General features: G+C 34.8%; 1 protein-coding gene across 2 annotated transcripts; it reads left to right on the top strand.

Annotated features, from left to right (window-relative positions):
• Positions 1-11,011: 11,011 nt before the first annotated feature.
• LOC125224687 lies at positions 11,012-17,334 on the top strand. Of its 2 annotated transcripts, XM_048128129.1 has the most exons (5): positions 11,059-11,229; positions 11,321-11,422; positions 11,560-11,640; positions 11,770-11,990; positions 16,973-17,334. In XM_048128129.1, coding segments are annotated over exons 1-5 (519 nt in total). In that variant the 5' UTR covers positions 11,059-11,227; the 3' UTR covers positions 17,086-17,334. The 2 variants fall into 2 exon arrangements, with proteins under 2 accessions (XP_047984078.1, XP_047984086.1); XM_048128121.1 differs by lacking the exon at positions 16,973-17,334 and having other exon boundaries at positions 11,012-11,229; positions 11,770-14,784.
• Positions 17,335-21,478: the final 4,144 nt, after the last annotated feature.

The following is a 21,478-nucleotide window of genomic DNA, read 5'->3' as shown; positions in this document are numbered from 1 at the left end:
GCATTTTCGTCTACACTTCTTATCCATCATTCATTTCCTGCGATATTAGGGTCGGTTCGTCCCTTTCGCACTAACAAACTTGTAAGAACGTGACAAGCAGTAAGAAGGTGATAAGCAGAGATCGGACAACTGGGCGTCAAACGTCGGGATGAATTGTAAATTCATTATACGCGATATAATCCGTTTCCATAGTTTTATTTCATGAGTAACTATCGAGGTAACCGAAGACGATATTAACATACTTTCCGAAAACGTCAGCGTCATTTTAACAACATAAGGTTCATTATTCCGAAAACGTCATACAAATGATGCCCAACTGTCCGATCTCTGGTGATAGGGGAAGGGCAATCGATGGGTGGAAGTTCGTGATAGGATAAGAACACTCGAAAGCCTTAAGAAAACCGTTCAACAGCAAAAATGCTGAGCTCCTAGGGCTCAAAAGACACAAAATCTGCGCGGTATCCAGAATATTGACTGGACACTGCAAGCTGAACAAACACATGTTTCAAATGAGGATGAAACAAGAGGCGACATGCAGGTTCTGCCAGAAAACCGAGGAGACTGCAATGCACATCCTTTGATCCTGCGGACAACTAATGTCAAAGAGAAGTACCTACTTAGGGCGGTTGCAACCCTATGATAAGTACAAGACCTTACAGCCCAAAGAATCTGGAACTTCCTGGATTCAACGGGCATAAGTAAGGATATTTAATCACAAAGGGCCGTCACAATATATCACTACTGCTCGACGTGAACGCAGAAAGGCCCACATTAACCCCCCAATAACAACAATAATACCTAAGTGATAAATCGGCGTTAATTTCAACCAGTTTAGATATGACGTATAAAAAACGCGTGAGAAACGTCAGCATAGTGCAGCTAATACCTAACCTTTTATTCCATTGCCCCTGACGAAACCAAAATGAAAACGTAGTGAAAGCTCACTTGTTGATCCGAGAACAGCTAGAGCCAATTCCGTCTGTCACATTTGAGTACCTTTATCTGAAATTCTGAGTACAGGAAGAATCCGAATTTGTGACTCGTCGTGGTTATATTTTTCACTATTCCATCTATTATTAGTCGTCTTATCGCTTTATTCTTCTTTTATTGAGTGGTATTTAGCAAACATGTATCAACCCACATTAGGTACTTTCTCATTAAAATGTCAACTTTAAATGCCTAATCATTATTTTGATAAATACATATATAGCTATTCACATACCTCGTAAATATCAGAGGGTTGCATTATCAATACCTAATAATTTAAATAAAAAAAAAAAACTTTTTGTGAACGTCTGGATGCATTAGATTTAAAATACCTAAATCTAACTATTTCCTACGTCGTTCAAATTAAGCTCGCGCGATTAAAATTTAATGATAATTCGACCTCGATTCACTTCATCCATTAATGGAACTTTTATTGTTATAATATTTATAATGATTTTTATTTCACCCTGTATTTGTTACTCAATCGAAAGGCTTTCAACTAAACCAGCACAATCCCATTTTCTACCTCACAAATAGTTTTTTCTCAAACATGCAATGAAATATTGTCTTTACGTTCCTTAAAATGGGCTGGGAAGTATCGCTTTTTGGGCGCAACAACTCGAGAGGACTGTAAAGGGATTTCATATTATTTTTTAGGCCTAGGCCTGCAAAGTAAGTTTTTTTTACAAAATATTGTCCTTTACAGCATTTTTTTTTTATTTCATTGTATGTTTGAGAAAAGCACTATACATGCCTCGGCGTGAAAACGGATTCCCGGCCTCGTATCCCTATCCGGCCTCGCTCGCACGCTCGCTCGGCCGTATATACCCACTTGGCCGGAAATCCTCATTTTCCCGGCCTCTGATATTTGATTTTATTGTACTATATCATCAAAGAGGCCATGGAAATCACTTTCCTATTCATCTATGTACATAGAGCTCTTATAAACTTAATAAATATCTAATACTAGCTTTTGCCCGCGGCTTCTCTCGCGTTAAATTCGAAAATTGTGGAATGCTCCATACACACTTCCGACCCCCATTTTAAGGAAGTGGGGAGTTAGAAAGAGACAAAAGTAGCCTATGTCACTCTCCTCCATCCCTTCAACTATCTCCACTTAAAAAATCATGTCAATTCGTCGCTCCGTTTTGGCGGGAAAGACGGACCAACAAACAGTCACTCACACTTTCCCATTTATAATATTAGTATGGATACGCCAGGTTTCGACAGCTAAAATTTCAAATTGTTTGTACATGTAGAAAACTAGCCAATTTTTACAGTTTCTATAGGTATGCGTGTAGGTTGTGTCATCAATTGCAATAAAACTGCAAAATTTAGCAAAAACAAAAGTAATAAATAAAATCGATTAAAGTAGACAAGACGCTCTCAGTTTTCATAGACATAGACATAGAGCCTGTACCACGAGTAGCCAAGAAAAATGTATGTACCTAAATAAAATTCTATTGTTGGATTTACTGCAGCTCACTCTATCCTTTTAATTAATGTTATATATCCTTTTAATAAACGCTATCGATTAACGTATTAAAATCTTATAGTAGTACAGTCGACTAAATATGTGGTTTACCACACTGAGAGAAAATACAACCAGTTTTCATGTTCGTTCAACAAGTTTTTTGGTTAAAATAGCGCCTAGGTGCTCTTTGGTTCAAACAACAAGCTACTTGTCATTTGAATCGGCAATATATTTGAATCAACAAGTCGATTTTATAAAAACAACTTGACACATATTGTTTTAAACATACGTTTGGCTGATTCAAACGGATAAACCGCAACAGGTCGAACTTGTTAAATTCACAATGCAAATTTCTCTCAGTGCACCCTACGGTGGAGGTTCGTTTGAACGTCATGAGACAACAAGGTCGATTTCCCCTTGCAAAAATATTATGTTAGTGACAATTGCTCTCTCTATATATGATACTTACGTCATTCCATGTGTCACGCGTCAACCTTAGCGATCGTTAGAGCTCGCAGAAACTTTTGTCAAAAGTGGTAGACCACTTTCTTGGCCGACTGTACCACCGGCTTCATTTAAACTGTCTCTAACTAATACGAGTAATTTGAATCAGTGACCAGCCAGCCCTATTAAACAAAGTGTAATACATTTCTTCCGCACACGGCATCGGGGTCGTGCGCAATGGCCCGCGGTCGGCGCCGTGCAACTGACACGTCCGTATATTGCAAGCTTTGTCCCCCATGCTTGACTAGTGATGTGACTTTGTCGGGAAACATATTATTTAGGTACCATACCTGGAGTTATTTGGGTTATCCCAACATTTTGCTACGGCTGATAAGAATCACGGTCCCAGGTTCCGCGTAGGACACTAATTTTACGAAAGCGTCTGCCATTTTATCTAATTTTCCAACCCAGAGGATAAACCCATTGGGAACGATTTCTTTGTAATGTTTCTCTTCACCGAAAAATGACTAGCAAATATCAAATAACATTTCGTACAGCTCAAAATCATGCCGGGGTTAAAACCGCGACCACCGTATCGGAAGCATACGCTCTTAGCGCAATTAACACTATTTACCTAATGATTATTAACAATTGACTAACTAATCACTTACTGTGATTCAGTCACATTAGTTGGAAGCCAGTTTAAGTGGAAAATAAATGCCTCAATCTAGCCTGCCAGCCCCCGACCTCCAAGTCAATTATATACCTACACAGGTGAGATAGAATAGAGAGAGAGAGAGAGAGAGAGAGAGAGGGCTGTAAAAAAATATTAATGTAAGTTTTCTGTATACAAAACATCGATCAAATTGTTGTTCGATATAAACATTCCTCATAGTCGTAACCTCACACGAGTTTTCCCATTCAATGAAAATCGAGTGTCTGTCCCAACGTCCACGGGGTTGCTATTTCCCGTTCCTGCTCCGCACATCACTACGCCTGTCCCGCTTGATAAGTGAATGCAATTATTGAGTTAGCTCTTCTAATAGGCTTTTGAACGGTTCTCTCATAATGAAGGCGGAATCGGCATTGTCGCTCATGAGTGACTGTCTGTTTGTGATCGACTCACTCGTTCTTAAATATTTTCTCCTTTTCTACCAATTAATAGACTGCTAATAACTGTATATGCTAAGTGAATTAAGTAAATCTGTTGTTTTGACACCGATTTACAAAGTAAAAGTATACTAAAATTATTCGTAACTGTTCCTAATACCTTTTTTTAAATTAAAGTATGCATCTGGCTGTGAAATTTGAATAAAAAAATATATCATAAAAATCCTTCGACACGACTTCTTTATTGATGGAGCCAAATTTATTCAAACCAGGCAATTTAGCCTTGAGGTTTTCTTTTGAATGAAGTGTTGATCAGAGGTAACGAAGTTTATTTTCCAAACAACATAAAGTACTCCTTGATTTTTGTAGAGATTACTTTGATTGGGATCATAAAATTGAATAGGTACATTTATGATTGAATTTACACTCGTAACCTTACCTACGTTATACCGTTTTTAAGAATTTTCTTCAAAGCATTATAAGATACGTATTTTGTCGACCGATCTGGCGTAGTCGGTAGTGAGCCTGCCTGCTAAGCCGCGGTCCCGGGTTCGCATCCAGGCAGGCAACTTACTAATAGTGCGATAGGGACGGCCTGATATTTTATCATTTATCGCACGACCATGCTACCCGTGCTGGTAAGGGCATTTATTTGTGTGATGATGAGCACAGATATTTGTTCCTGAGTCATGGATGTTTTTCTATGTATGTATTTATCTATTATATGTATATATCGTTGTCTGAGTACCCACAACACAAGCCTTCTTGAGCTTCTTGAGTGGGACTCAGTCAATCTGTGTAAGAATGTCCTATAATATTTATTTATTTACATAGATAGGTCATTTAGTAAATATTGAAAGACCGTAATTGCAATAGCTTCAGTTTACTATTATTTATGGTCTATAGGTGGAACATAAACATAAAGTCAATTAGAAAATAGTAACCTCACAGAGGTCTTATGAGAGCAGTTTTAAATGCGTTTCTCTGTTCGACGTATCGTAGGCACCTAAAGACTTGGGACAGTTATAGCAAGTAGCGCCACTAATACTTAGTCAAAACCGCTTATTTTAATAAAAAATAAATACGTGAACAGCGTAATTGCAGCGTGAGAAACACACTCCCACTGGCATTATGACCTACATATTGAAGAAATTAATAAATATAAAGGAAGTAAAATCGATATTTGTCTAGGCTAAGACCATTAATTTTATAAGCATGCATTAAACTGGTATATTGATTTATAGATATATTAAAAGCTAGCTTAATCTACACTGGAGAAAATAATGAATAGATTTTAAAATAAGCAAATATGAAATTTCGTTTAATTATAACCATCTACTTTATTTTTACTTCAATGTGATTATCAAAACGTGGAGAAAAAACGGTAGCAGACCGGCTGTAACCCTAAATGACAATAGCTTCATTATCAATAACAGTGATTGAAGACGATTGTCTGTTTTATTCAATTTATTTAATTAAAAGGATAAATAATATAATAAAATAACCAAAGTTATGTTTCTCAAAAGTTGCAAATAATCAGAGGTTAAAAATGCCCTAAGGGCCTATTAAATAGTTAAGCAAACTAATAATAATAGTTAAGTTGAACATGCTTAGTATGGATGATTTGAGTTATTTTGTTAATAAAATCAGATTAACTATACTATATTATATTTAAAATTGTATGACATTAACTTTTTAAAAGGTATGCTAGCATGTAATATTTTTGAGTAAATGGTCAACATTTTTTTTCCTGTTTCATAAGAACAATTAAATAGATGATTATTCATTTTCATAAAGAAACGGCTTTCTTTCAATGCGCAATTATTTAAGGCAATGATTCTCTGATAGATCATTCATGTCCCTTTTAGTTGGCCTAATTAAATACCAAACCTAACTCGGTATGAAATTTGTCACGTCATAAGTGTCATAACTAGTGATTGCAAACCGGATTGTTTTTCAGTCAGGCCGAATCCGACCGGATTTTGGTCGTGAGACCGGATCCGGTTTTAGTAGGAATATCAAATATAACTAATTTACACAGCAATCTGGTTGTACAAAAAAAAAATCGTAAATGTAAGTCATATGAAAACCATTAAATGCACAACTTTTTCATTTGTCCTATAATTAAAAATCGAAATAAGATGTCATACATTCAAGAAAAAATTCAAGAAAAAAGGATCAGCTGGACCGGATTGCATCCCCTAGTCATAACATAACCCAACTAAGACCATACCCAAACAACGTTACGCAAACTGTAATTGTATTTGGGTATTGGCACCCTTGCACCCCCCGGGGACCGCCGGCACCTTCGCTGCATACAAATACGGGGTGTCGACCTCTCCACAGAAGTATAAAATCCCAGACATGCCCATATATTTATACATAAATTGCTGAAATAGTTCTGATCGTTTCAGTGCAGCACGCCACCTGCGGCTTAGCATATTTTTAGAATACAAAAGTTATTATTATTTATTATTATTTATTTATTTAATCAAATAAAATATTTTATTCACTGAGAAGCTAATGCACTACAAAGGAGGTCATAAATGTCTTATACTTAAATAAATAAACATAAAGATAGTGGCTAAATCGGCCGAGAAACTTATTTTTCAAAATTATAAGGATGAACGATGATATTTGGGGTTCCGAGTAAATTCCCTGCTTGGGAAATTTTCCGGGAACGGCACATCACTAGTTCAGCAAGGTAAATTATTTACACAATTGTGTTTAAATTATAAAAATATGAAAATAATACTGACCTCCTTTTGTGGTACAGACGAGCAGTGTGATCCAGAAATGCCATACCCATGGTGGTAGCACCATCACCATCCAATATCTAGTTAGTTACTTGTGCTTAGCATCGTGTTTTCAGCGGCCCTGTATTGTCATGGCTACCAGATCTGAAACCAAAAAAATATTAAAAATAAATAGAATTGTAACGTCAATCATGTCATACATTTGAAAGTCTTATTTTTAATAGGCATATACAATTATACATTACATTATTCATTTACTATAAATGAACTTCTGAACATGGCGCGCCAAGATTATATCCACCAATCAGTAACGAACCATACATATGTACGTACGTATGTGCTTATAAATAGGTGCTGAAATGTGATTCAACATTTTCTGCAAAAGGTAAAAGTACTTATTATTCTAGGACTAAAGTTATTAAAGAGACGTTTTATTTATAAAGACAGTTCCGAAAATTCTAAGATTTAATTATTTATGTACCTGTCTTCGCTTTTAAAATTATTTTTAGTTAATGTATGCACTTACAGGCCATTACGGGGTCAAATTAATCTAGGCAGATTGTCGTATGTGTAGCAAAGAAAAAGGGACTGTTAGATAGCTAAAGAGATAATGTTACGCTCTTAGCAGACAAAGTGTAAAGAATTAGATTTAGAGCAGGTTACCTGGGACCAAAATAATTCAGAAATATTCATGACCCTCATCATTTAACATGATCGAGAAACCCTCGAATAGCTGAAAAATCTTACGATTCTAGGGGATAATTGCATAGAAGACCCTCATTGGGCAAAGAGTGTCCAAAATAATCCCCACAGATATAAGCTAAAAGAAAACACCTCATTGACCTCACTGAATAATAAAAATTGAACCGTAGTATAATTATGTAACAAACTATATATTTTTGTAAACTACGTAAATGTGGCTTATTGCTGTTGTGTTGTGTGGCTGTTGCGCATAAAGAAAAAGATAAGAAATTTGGCAAAATAATATCCCATTTTTTTCTTGCGGTGATTTTTTTAAGTTTAGAATAGGTACAATGAATACTAAACAAATTGAATTATTACGGCTTTTGCATGTTATGAAACCCAATATCATCTAATGTACATTTGTTTTATTCCAAAATTATAATTTTATTACTCGCCCTATTGCTTAAAGTTTTAGAGAAGTATGATTTGGAAGGAAGTGCGGAAGGCACCATACATACCCCCTTCTCCATCCTAAATGCAGAAAGGCTCTCGATACCTGCCTGTCCGAATCTACTCAAAACTATAACGCTACAGTCCCGGGTTCGAATCCCGGTAAGGGCATTTATTTGAGTGATGATATTTGTTCCTGAGTAATGGGAGTTTTTTATGTTTATAAGTGTATATATTATACATATCGTTGCCTGCCCACAACACGATCTATCTTGGGCTTACCGTGGGACTCCATCAATCTGTATAAGAATTTCCTATAATATTTATTATTTTATTTTATTTTTTCTATTTTAAAAACCAAGGAACAACTATGCCAAGTTTCAGAGCTTAATCAAAAAGTGCTTTGCAATAGCATCCCTACTAATACGAAGCAGACAGGAGTAATAAATACGTGCGACGTACGCGCTACTTATTCCAGACGAAAGTACTCGATCGAGCCTCGCGCGCCGAAAAATCCGACCAATATCTGCACTTAAGGGGAGCGGAGGGGGCTACCTACTAGCCTGATAAAGCATAAATGACTGTCGCTTTTAAGAAATAAACCACAAGTTCCCTTTTTTTGAAACCGTCGCTAAGCAGGAAAAGCATAAGAAAGAGTCAAACGAGTTAGAAAAGACATAACGTGCGAGTTGTGTTTTTTTACATTCCGAGAGGTAAATACAATTCTAATGTAATCCTAACCTTAATAAACATACAATGTACATTTATGGTTTTTTTGCATAGAAATTTAATAAAACACCAATATATGTTTTTTCTTCTTCTGAATTTAACGTTGGACTCAAAGTGAGGTATGAGTAAAATAGCACAAGAGCATCACTTAGTACTTTTCTGTCTATGAATATACACTTATGCTTTTTCTTTGCCAAAAATGAGGTAGTTTTAACGAAATAGCATGAGTAGTATATATTTGGGAAGTTTAAACCACTTTCATTTCGTTCGAGCGATTCTCGCTCAAACTCATTCCAGTGGTCTAAACTCCCAAATACATCCTAACCCTCAAATATCTGGACAAGAATTGTATCATCATCGTTAGGAAGTTTAAACCACATCGATATCGTTTTGCTATAATAATCGCGTTTGCATGATCATGTTAGCCATACCGTTGGGAAGTTTAAAATCACTTCATACCGTTCGAGCGTTTCGCGATCGAAATCGTTCCAGTGCTTACAAACTCATATATCCGGGCTCTCAAACATCGGGCTAAGATTTTTTCTATGTTACATACTATTCAAATTACTTGTCGTCTCTTGAAACAAAGGTGTTTTGAGAGCACTTTATTTGAATCTTCAGTGAATATCAGTTATAAGAACACGTTATAAAATGTATGTTTCTTGAAAAAAGATGCAAAAGCTTAACGCAACTCACTCTCTGAGGTGGCCAGTCCCAGAGTGCGAGTCTCTTCCAAGCGAATGCTCGGTTGACTATGGCGTTTTCACACAACATGTCTGATCAACTCGTCAGCGTCACAGAACATGAATGGACCTCCAAGGTGCTCAACCCCGGCGTAAGGCCGCATTTTACGTGCATCATTTAAGTACAATCCTCTTCAGGCATGGAAATCCATATATATCGACCGCGTATATACAGAGTTTCCCTAAGTATCTGATTCAACATTGCACACAAGTCGGTTGGCCAATTCCGAAAAGTGTGAACGTTGGAGTCCCCGGTCGTCGAGACTCATCAACGTCGTCTATAAGGCGTTTATTTATACGAAGTAACATCAAAAACTTTGATAGTGCGATGTAGACCTATCGTTTATAATAAACGAAGTAAATACCACCTTTTGATTAACAATTGTGGACTTTGTAATTAAACAGTAAAAGTCTGAAACGGCAGAAAATACACTATAGTCTTATTTTGCTATGTCAAGGGGGAATGTAATCAGATCATATTTATTATCATTGATGTTTTACTGCAAGTGCGGCCTCTATTAGTGAGGGATGGTACTAACTAGCTACTTCGTTAATTAGATGCTTCTAAGGCATCGTGTTATCCAATATATTATTATGCTAGGTTGCGCTCATTTCCATAGATGTCGTTCACTATCGTTTCCATAGTAAGGAGCTTCCCTTCAATGGTTCCAACTAAACAAATCTCATGGGTTCATTTAGTTAAGCACTCAACAAAAGGAGCCTATTTGAGCAAAACAATTATTTCATAATGACTTCGAACTATGTATGTTTATTGGAACAAGAGTTTTAGACTGTTTGTATTAGGAGGATAAATACTTAATAGATGCACATAAATATATTGTAACGTCATTATATATTTGCTCAATTATTACTTTTAATAGCAATAGTCTAAAGTCTTATTTAAAAAATATGGATATTTTTATCTGATATAAACATTTTCATTCATTCATTTAAAGACGAAGAGAAAAAATAATAATAAGCACTTCACAGAAATGTTGGCCATTTTTGAGATTCGAACCCAGGACCATCCATTTTATAGGTACTGTTAAGTACTGCTACTTAGCCGATCATCAAGGTTCGTGTTGCGAAAATGCAACGTCATATCCATATGTTATTCTAATTAGGTATTCTGCATTGATTGCACTAATTGTTAAAAACAACATCTAACATTTCGTAATTTCGAAACAGATGTAAATTGTTATAGGATACTTGCGTTAGCATAGTATTGGCATAAATATAGGGTTGCCGGCGGCACGTATTTGGTGATTTATGATTATTGGTGATATGATAAAGTAACATTATCATAACCGGGATAAACACCTTAATCTCTTTATTCACTGTTTTGGATGTTTCATCAGCGCAAAACATACGTTTTAAAACCAATGTTTTCTTGTTAGGTGTTTAACTTATTCTAAGTACACTAAAATAATATGTTTGAATATTGGCTTTTAAACCAAATTGAGAATAATTACAAAAATAATTTAGTAGTATAAATTACTTTAGCAACATGTTATCTTGCCGCTATGGAGTGATTTCTTGAATAAGATTACCTACACCTAAGATACCACTATCACTTAATCACTTAATAAGTGTGCCTCGATTTTGCATTTTAAACACCGTAGTATATTAAGCTAGTCATACAAATGGCTTACATGCATTTATTACGAGTACTAGTAAAATGAGGACTGTGACACCCCTGATTCGTTTAGTAAAATCATCAATAAATTGCTATTAATAAACCATCATTCTAATTGTTTATTCCTTTGCTACTTTGCTCTTTACAGTGCACATTACGTACTCATACGTCTTATAAATAATAAGTTCGAACCACCGTCATTTCTACATATAACATGTAAGTAAGTGTTGTATTTTGTCTTTTTATAAATTATAATACTAGTTGCTCATGTGCAAGGTTTAAAATGATTTTTTTAATTTACTTTTAGGTCGGACTCCGAGTTTGAAACTATTGTACCCCTAAATAACAAGACTGGAGGTGCGAAAGCGAAAAAACCGGTGCAGAAAAGAAAGTCCGATGCTGCTAATAGGTAAAAAGATATGACACCTGCACGTACCTACTTACATATTGTATGCGTTGCATACGTAAATTGTTTTTGATTATTACGTTTTATTTTACCTACTTACATTATGAATTTAAATTTACAAATTGTTAAAATATTTTCAGGTCCGATTCAGAACGAGAGTGGGAAGAAATTGACGCGGGGACCAAGAAGGTGAAGAAGCCTCGCCAGGCGAAATCTCCTAGGTATGTTACACATTTAAAATATGCATCTATTCGATTATTATAATTGTGACACCCACCTATGTTGTAATCTGAAAAATATTTTTTGTTGTCTTGTTTTGCATTACTTATATTTTATTGTATTATTTACAGGACTACTAGTGGAGCGTCTAAGAAAAAGACTGCCAGCAACCCCTTCGACGTCTTCGAGCTATTTCCTGATGACGAGGCATTTGCGAAAAATTGCCCTACACCAGACCAGCTACGCTCGTCTATAACTCAACGCGTGGCTGATGGATTGACTCGGCGTGCTGCTGATCTTGAGGGGGAGTTTTTCTTGGAGCTGCGAGTATACAACACCGCCGATATACGCAGTGAGTTAGCGGAGCATAAGTGGAAAAAGGCCCTTCTGGCAGTTAAAGCGCAAATAAATAACGATACTCCTCAGTGGGAATATCTACAAAAACTCACAAAGCATTTAAGAACTCTTTTTGACGATGCTGAAGTTACATTTTTTCACAACAAAAAAGGTTAAAAATTCAGCATTGTCAAAAATAATTTTTAAGTGTATATTTTGAACTGTATTCGGATACCACACATATACATATAGGTACTTACTTTAGTTAGATAAATACTTATTTTACTGTTTTATACGCGAATTTAGTTAGGTGGAACTAAAATGCCTTTTTGCTCTGCCTGTTCAATCCAAGTTCTGAAAAATAAATGGGTTGGTCATTTGAGAAGTACTAAACACAAAAATAATTCTTTAGTGGCAGTAACTGATGGCGTAATTGAGATTTCGTCTGCCTTTCAGGGTCGTATATCATCTTATAGAGTTTTCGGATCTGAAGAGCTAGAATTTGCTATACCTGAACAGTTTTTAGATAATTTAACGTCGAAACTAGAAAATATTATAAAACAGTGTTTGATAAAGCACGTGTGTTTAAAAATCAATTTCGAGTATTTTGGAAACTTTCTTTTATTTAAGAACAACCGGCAGGAAACAAAGTCGTTTACGACAAAAAACTTCACAGTACATCAAAACTATACATTTTCTGAGTTATACCAAAAAGTTATAAACGACATAAAAAATAACATTGAAAATTTTGAGCAGCGCGATAGTGGATGGACTTTCTTATCTAATTTATATTTAGAGGTTAATGTTAACAAATACCAGCCTCTGAAAGGATCTTCTTACATAGATTTACCTAAGTCTATTAAAAACAAGAAAGCTTGTATTAACATACAGAATAAAGATGAATATTGTTTTCTGTGGAGTATTGTTGCTGCGCTTTATCCCTCAAAAAATCACAAAGAGCGTACGGCCTCATACCCCTACTTTAAAGACGTGTTGAATATTGATGGTCTCAGTTTTCCCATAACTTTCTCTGATATTGGTATGTTTGAGCATAAAAATGTGGGTTTAAGTATTAATGTGTATTCTTTAATGGATAATCGTACAGTGGCAGGACCTATTTATAGATCTCAATATAAAAGGAGTAAGAAAATTAATTTACTTTTAATAGAGAAAGGAAATAAATCGCACTACGTTTTAATAAATAATTTGTCTCGATTGGTTCGTTCCCAAATAACTAAACATCATGGTAAACTTTACTTTTGTGAAGATTGCCTCTTATTTTTTCCTTCCCTAGACAAGTTTGAAAGTCACTCCTGTAGTGGAATCGCCACTGTACTCCCGGAAAGAGGTACATATCTACAATTTAAACATTATGAACGTCACTATAATGTTCCTTTTGTAGTTTATTGTGACTTTGAAACAATTCTTAGGCCATTTCAATCATGTGAGCCTGAAAAGGAACCTCAGGGAAGTTTCACTGTAAATAAACAAATGCATATACCCGCAGCTTTTGCCTATAACATAGTCTGCTCTTATGATCAACGCTTAAATAGATTTATTCAATACAGAGGACCCGACTGTGTTTCTAAATTTTTAAAATATTTATACAGACATGTTGAAGATATTTATAAAATATTGCGTGAAGAAGTGCCTATGATTTTCACAGAAACAAATGCTTTAGCCCACAAAAATGCTCAGACATGCCACATTTGCCTGACTGCTTTATTTGGCGACAAAGTAAGAGATCACTGCCACTTAACTGGTGTTTATCGTGGGGCCGCTCATCAATACTGTAACTTACGTTATAGTGTTCCCAAATTTATTCCTGTTTTCTTTCATAACTTAGCAGGATATGATGCGCACTTGTTTATAAAGGAGTTATGCGAGGATGTAGGTTCAAAGGTGCAAATAATTGCGAAGAACAAGGAAAACTATATATCCTTCAGTAAGTTTTTAAAGATGCCTGACGATCAGTATGTGCGGATACGATTTGTAGATTCGTTTAAATTCCTAGATACAAGTTTAGAAAAATTAGCGAAGGGACTTGCTAAGGCAGACTTTTCTCACTTACGATTGTTTTTTCCTGATGAAATCAAATTTGACCTATTGACTAGAAAAGGTGTTTATCCTTATGACTATATAACATGTTGGGACACGTTTGCCGAGACTGAATTACCTTCGCAGGATTTATTTTATAACTCGTTAACTTCGGAGAACATAAGTGATGAGGATTATGTGCATGCGCAAACTGTATGGAATACATTTAATATAAAAAATCTTGGTCAATATACGGATCTTTACCTTCAGACCGACGTTTTACTTTTATCAGACATCTTTGAAAATTTTCGGCGAAATTGTATGGTTAGTTATCGACTAGATCCTGCGTTCTATTTAACCTCCCCTAGTCTTTCATTCGATGCAATGTTACTAATGACTGGTATTAAATTAGAGCTAATATCAGACCTAGAAATCATTCGCTTTATTCAAAAAGGGATTCGAGGAGGGATTTGTATGTGTTCAACTAGACATTCCATTGCAAATAATCAGTATATGAAAACCTACGATAACAAATCACCTGATTCGTTTCTCATATACATAGATTGTAATAATTTGTACGGGTATGCAATGTCACAACCGCTGCCTGTGTCAGATTTTCGTTTTTTGGATGACTTTGAAATTTCACACCTAGATATTACATCGGTTTCAGACGACGCGGAATTTGGGTATATACTTGAGGTTGACTTGCTATATCCGCAATATTTACATCATGATCACAACGACTATCCTTTTTGCGCAGAAAAGTTTGTTCCTCCGGGAGGAAAAATACAAAATTAATTCCAAATTTGTTCGATAAATATGAGTACGTAATTCATTACGAGCATCTAAAAACATGCCTCAAAAACGGTTTGGTTATTAAGAAAATACATCGTGTACTCACTTTTAAACAAAATTCTTTTTTAAAGAAATACATAGACTTAAATACAGAGTTGCGGAAAAATGCGAAAACCCAATTTCAACAGGACCTATTTAAACTAATGAACAATTCGATATTCGGAAAAACTCTTGAGGATTGTGAACGACGCGTTGACGTAAAACTGGTCAACCAGTGGTATGACGAACGAAACAGCACTAAAAAGGTTACTTGTGGCGGTACTTTAATAGCAAGACCCAATTTTCATAGCGCCACAGTGCTCACTGACAACTTGGTAGCCATTCAAATGAAGCCAGAAAGAGTTGTATTGGATAAACCCATTTACATAGGATTCTCGGTATTAGAACTATCCAAAAACCATATGTACAAATTTCACTACTCGGTAATAAAACCCCACTATAGTGATCGCGTTCGCCTCTGTTATTCTGATACTGACAGTTTCATTTATGAAATTAAAACTAGAGACTTTTACCAAGACTTAAGGACACATTTCTTAGATTTCTTTGATACGAGTAATTACAGTCCTTTAAATGATTTCCAGATTCCTTTGCGTAATAAAAAGATTCCGGGACTATTCAAAGATGAGCTAGAAGGATCACTTATAACAGAGTTTGTAGGATTGCGGTCTAAGCTGTATTGTATAACTAGTACACACCCGAAAAAGGGCTTTGTAAAAAAAGCAAAAGGTACTAAGGCTGGTGCCATCAAAGATTTGACACTGGAAAATTACAAAGACGTACTTTTAAACGATAAAATCATTCGAAAAAAGAATATTTTGTTTAAAACTATCAAACATGACATCTTCACTCAAACGGTCAACAAAGTTGCTTTATGTAATAAAGATGATAAACGAATTATTTTATCAGACAAAGTTTCAACTATGGCATGGGGTAATAGTTCTTTTTGTAGATCCGAAACAAATAATGGAAAAGTTGTAACTAAAAGTAAGTGCTGAATATTATATGTTGTAGCGAATTTCAATGTACTATTTCAATTGTATTTACCGTGAAAGTGTTTCAAACTGTTATTAAACTTAGTTAACACAGTTAATCATGAAAAAAATTACACTTTATTTTAGCAGGATGAGGGATATCCACTTATACTCTGCTAACTCACTGCATTGGAAAATAAATATATATATATAATAACGCACGTCTGTATTTTATGCTTTTATTTTGTATACTTATCTAATAAACGTATAAAAAATATGTGTTCAGTTTATTTCTTCTTATACACTCCCATACTTTCCATTTTTACAGGGTGTAACCAAAATACTGATCAACCGTTTAAGAATGTTTTCAATATAGTACCTATTGTACAAATAATTATGTTATTTTTAAGTAGCTTTAACAATGTTTCCCAATGAAAATAATGTAAAAAGATGAATACATTCTTAAAAGGATGACAATTATTTTTGTTATAAGTTTCCTACTCAAAAGCCTGAGTGCTGTAGATTCATTTTTCTTTAAGGAAGTACAGAGCTATACCTATCTTATAGTAAATAATAGTTGCAAGTGCGCTCTGTGAGTAACTTTCACTCAGTGTTATAAATTATAATTAAATACATCAATTTCTTACTAATGATAATGAGTAAGTATACAAAGGTGTTAATTTTGCTCATCACATGTGACTCTCTTCTTTTGAGCTGTTTGATAAATCAATTAACGCCGACAAGTAACAAGAAGCTTATCTACCTAACCTGTATATATTGCATAGCTGAATAGAGTCTAATTTCTTGGCGCGTGCATGCCTACGCTGGCAAAAGCAGGTCAACAACATTATTGGAAAACTGCAATACTGACATTCTCTATATTGTTATAATGTTCGCATGTTCGCATTTATGAATTTGATACAATAAGAAGTGGTCGTTCAAGTAATAAGTTCAAGTAAGTAATTATTTTATTTTTATTATATACTTTTAGTAAATATTATGTGATAATTTGAATACATTATTATTATTTATTTATTTAAACTTTATTTTACAAAAGAAAAACTTAAAATTACAAGAGGTAGATTTAATGCTTAATAGTAAGGCTTTATTAAAGGTAATACTTATTGTGTTACAGTTTCAACATGTGCGAACATTGTGACCCCGAGGATCCTTTTACCCATGCTCAAGAGTGGAACACCCAGACATTTGAAGACGCATATCCAGAACTTGCCAACAAGCATGACGTGACCATTACAGCACCATCAATAGAAACACCCAACAAAAAGAAAATAAAAACTAAACAGCGTGCTCCAAAACGTAAATTAAAATCATCCACTACTTTTGTGAAATGTAGAAAATCCGTTGCTGAGGGACCCCGTCTGATACAAATAAAAATCATCGGCTTACGTAACGGGCAGGAAAGCCAGGCAGAGAGTGATGATGAAGAAAATATGATCTTTAGTGCTCAATATATAGCCAGCGAACCAGTGGACAATGTTGTGGATTCGGCATACAGTTTAATAAATCAAATCTCTAAATCAATGTTACAAGAAAATTTCTGAGTTTATTGTTAAGGTTAAAAATGTATGTGTGCGTAAAATAAAAAAATAAAAAATGGGTCTTTCATTACAGACTTTTATTTATTATCATTAAAACATAATACAGTGCTTATTTCTAAAATAGTAAACATCGTTATAAATCTTGTGCAGACACAATAGTATCAAAATACCACTTTTTAATACATATAACATTTTTTAAAGCACATTTTTTTTCATGATGCAGGCAGTTATATGCACTAGACTTATTACAATATTTTTCATGCAAATGTAGAAAATTAGGACAATCTTGTTCACCTAAATCTATTACAGCACAATTAGCACACAAATCTTTAACCCACTTAATTTTTTCCGCTCCTTTTACATAAATGTTCTTGTTATTTAAATGGTTCACAATCATTCTTTTAAATTCTCTGTGATCGACAAATCCTTCCCTCCATAAAATCCCGTGGTTTTTTTCTAACCATATTACTCTTTTTCTTTCTTGCTGAGATAAATGAGAAAACGTGTAGGGTGGTTTTATTAAAAAGACTTGCGTGTATTCTTTAGTACTAAGTGCGAATTCCTTTATTATAAAATCGTTATTTAATGATTTAAATCCTTGAACATCCACGAATAAGCTTTTAGTGCTCATGATATTTTCCTTGTTATATTGCTAAGAGGTCTATACTCTATAATGCTATCATTCAAAATAAGACAATACGCAGATGTTTGATCGGGTATATCCTCACTGCACTCTATTTCAACTCTGATGTCAACAACACCCGATTTTAAAGTGTCACTTTGTCTTGAACAATCCACGAAAAACAATGGTGCTATTTCTTTGAAATCGTAAGGATTTAACAAGGGTGCCTGACTACGATTATAGTAGGACTGTTGGAATTTAGAATATTGCTCGTATAATATAGCATACTTCTCATCGGAAAAACTAACATTCAAATTTTCATAAGGATAATATATAGAATTCAAGAAAACTTTAACCTCTCTCAAGTTACAATGATCGAAATGTGTTATATCTTTGTCGGACGCATTTTTCCTACCAGTTTTCAAACCAACTATAACATACCGAGGTTTTTCGATTTGAGATGAAGTTTTAATAGCCCAAGAGTGCTTGGAAGTTTTTGGCAGCAGTGGATATTCGAAGAGGTCCCAGTTTCTGAACGCAATTTGTATTGCACGATCTTTTTCCACATATTTAAGAAGATTCAGTCTTTCCCGATCGGAAACCTTAATATGAGGCATACGCCATACCACTTTTGATAAAGTAACATTGTCTATATATTCATTTGGGTTCAATTTAACGCTATTCAAGTTAGTGTTAGAGCGTAAAAGTATAAGTTCATGTTTGCAATTAATAATAATTTTGTTGTAGTCTTCAGCAAAGCCCAAAATTTTGTTTAATGGTATAGAAGCAGAAAATAAACCTTGGGTAACTTTAGTACCTTTTATGTCCCACCCCACGACTTTGCCATTCTCGCTTCATGTTCACTCATGGATAAAAGAGATTTCATTGTTGTTGTGATTCCTGCATTTTTTATTTTGTCTATTTCAATTCCATTCAGTTCGTATCGAATGTCTTGAAAGAAATGGAGGACAGGGTTATTGGTAAACAGGACGCTCGACACGGGTTGTTTTGTTTCTCTGTTCATCACTGTAATAGTACCTTCTATGTATAATGTGCTAGCTGAAGGCAACACGTACATATCTTGCTGATTGATGGGTATGCGAATTTCATCGTTCAAATTAAAACTTGTAACGTAAGGTTTGTACGAGTGGTATTCATAACTTTCGATTGAGTTATCATAGCTAAAGGAGTTTGCTAAGTCCAGAATGCTCATTTTAGTAAACCGATTGATCTGAGAAACAAAATATTTTCACTAGTGAGCCTGCTTTTCGGTCTTCTTTTCTTGATAGCACCAAGGGTACTGCCTGATTTATCACGGTTCACTGCTGTTTTATTGAAATCAATCATTTTTTTCTCAGGTGTAAATATATTTGAATCTCTTCTCCGCGTAAATTTATCAATTGGTTGTTGGTATCTAGTAGTCTTATTTTAAGAGAACTTAAAGTATTTTGAGTGACGGGAAAATAAATAACGTTTTTAGGCGTCTCTATTATTCTATACCCTGGAGGCACATTAGGTACAAATTCATGAACTATATGGCTCGGTTTTCCGTTGATAAATGATCCACTAATGATATCACATTCGATTCGAACTATAGTCGTCGATAGAATGGACACTGGAAATGGAGATTCCATTAATATATTCGCAGGAACAGTTTCATTACCGAAACCTAGTAGTTTACCTATGGAGTTATCGCCACCAAAATGTATGCTCTTAGAGCAAAAAATAGATGTTTTTAGAGTATTATTATTACACAAAAGTTTAAAAGAACAGCCTTGAACATGTGTTTTTAAATAATCGTTTAAATCCTGGAGTTCATAAGAGCCTTCTGGTATCTCCAATACTTCACCCTCACCGTAGTAAAATTTGCAATTTCGACTATCTATGTTAGGTATTGAATTAAACGTAGATAAATACAGTAGACCACATTCGTATTCACCGTCCAATTGAAGTTCAGGCGAATAATTTGTTGTAAGACTAGAGGAGGTTCCCGTTATGGATAAAGTGAAAGACATCGTGTAAATGACATTTTTTTTATTAGTGTTAACAATTTAAACGCCTCTGCCAAAATTGTTTTAAATATTTTAAGCATAAATGACCACAATTTACAGTATTAAATTGTTGGAACTGCCTATAATTATATGAAATATCAAATCTTTTCAAATATATTATCAACTCTAATGGCGGTTTAATATCGCCGAAGCTATTATAATATTCACAATATTTTTTATCCTTTGCATAGGCTACCCAGTGAGTTCCTTGGTTTTTTGATTCGTCTAAGTTAATTATCGCGCATTCTCTACGCTTAGGAAGTTTGGGTAAGCGGTCTCTCATAAACACTCCTCTAAAATAAGGTATACCCGTTGAATTGTTGATAATATCGACATTTGTGAGAGCTCGACTGGGTAACCTACCATTTAGTTTTTTGAGGTTTTTAAGCATAGTCCTTTGCCATTTCTGTACGGTTTTATATGTAATCCTTTGCCCAACGCTATGGATTCCATCATTTTGTTGTGACGTTCAGATTCCGCTAGTTTATTTCTTGCCGCTTTATAGTCTCCTACAGCTTTAGCTATTCCTGCCGCGCCGCCTGCCAGAGAACCCAGAGCCGATAATCCCGCGAATATAGGAATCAACGGTAATATGCCTCCAGTTTTTGGAATAGGTATTATACGAGGTATCCGCATACGACTTGTGTTAGGAAATATTTTCTTCGCAGCTGTATAAGCACTGCTTATGATATTTCCATTCTTTTTTTCTTTAATTCGCTACGTATTTTTGTAACTAAGTGCTTAAATGACTTAACACCTGCCCCTGTCTTAATTTTTGATTTCATAACTTTACTAACCAGCCATGACGCCAGTTTTTCTCCTTTCCCAGCGTTTTTTGCATTCATACGTCGCTTAGCCATTTTATAAAGTTCTAAATCAGCCTTATGTCGATCCTCTATACGTGAATATTTGTCGTAAGCAATATCGTGCTGCATACAAGCTGAATCTAACCCGTTGATACCTTTATCACCCCGTCTTAAGCGTTCTTGTAATTTAGTTCCAGGGCCGCAATAATTGTACCCAGGTATGTGTAGTTCAAATGGAAGATTATTAATGGCACTATTTAAAAGTCCTCTTCCTTTCATAGTCAGTTAACTAGTGATAAAGTAACATTCGCATCAGTATTATAAATAGATTTACCTCTATACAACAGCACTGCGCTCAATCCAACTATTTTCGCTTGTACTAAGACCCAACCACTTAACGTATAGCTTGTTGCCTTTTCTTTTCATTATTTTCTCTATAAGATAAACATTAGGATACTTTGTTTTTTGCAGCTCTTGTTCATAAAAGGTGCCTAATATTGAATTTTTTCGTTGATCCTCTAAGTAATATGTAACGGGTATAGTATTCTTAACTTGTTTTATTGTAAATAATTCTGTAGACCAATTAGGCGTATAACCTTTATG

This window comes from Leguminivora glycinivorella, chromosome 1, assembly GCF_023078275.1.
Source record: "Leguminivora glycinivorella isolate SPB_JAAS2020 chromosome 1, LegGlyc_1.1, whole genome shotgun sequence".
Lineage (NCBI taxonomy): Eukaryota > Metazoa > Arthropoda > Insecta > Lepidoptera > Tortricidae > Leguminivora > Leguminivora glycinivorella.
The sequence above is the reverse complement of the archived record's forward strand: the minus strand, read 5'-3'. Positions and strand labels throughout refer to the sequence as shown.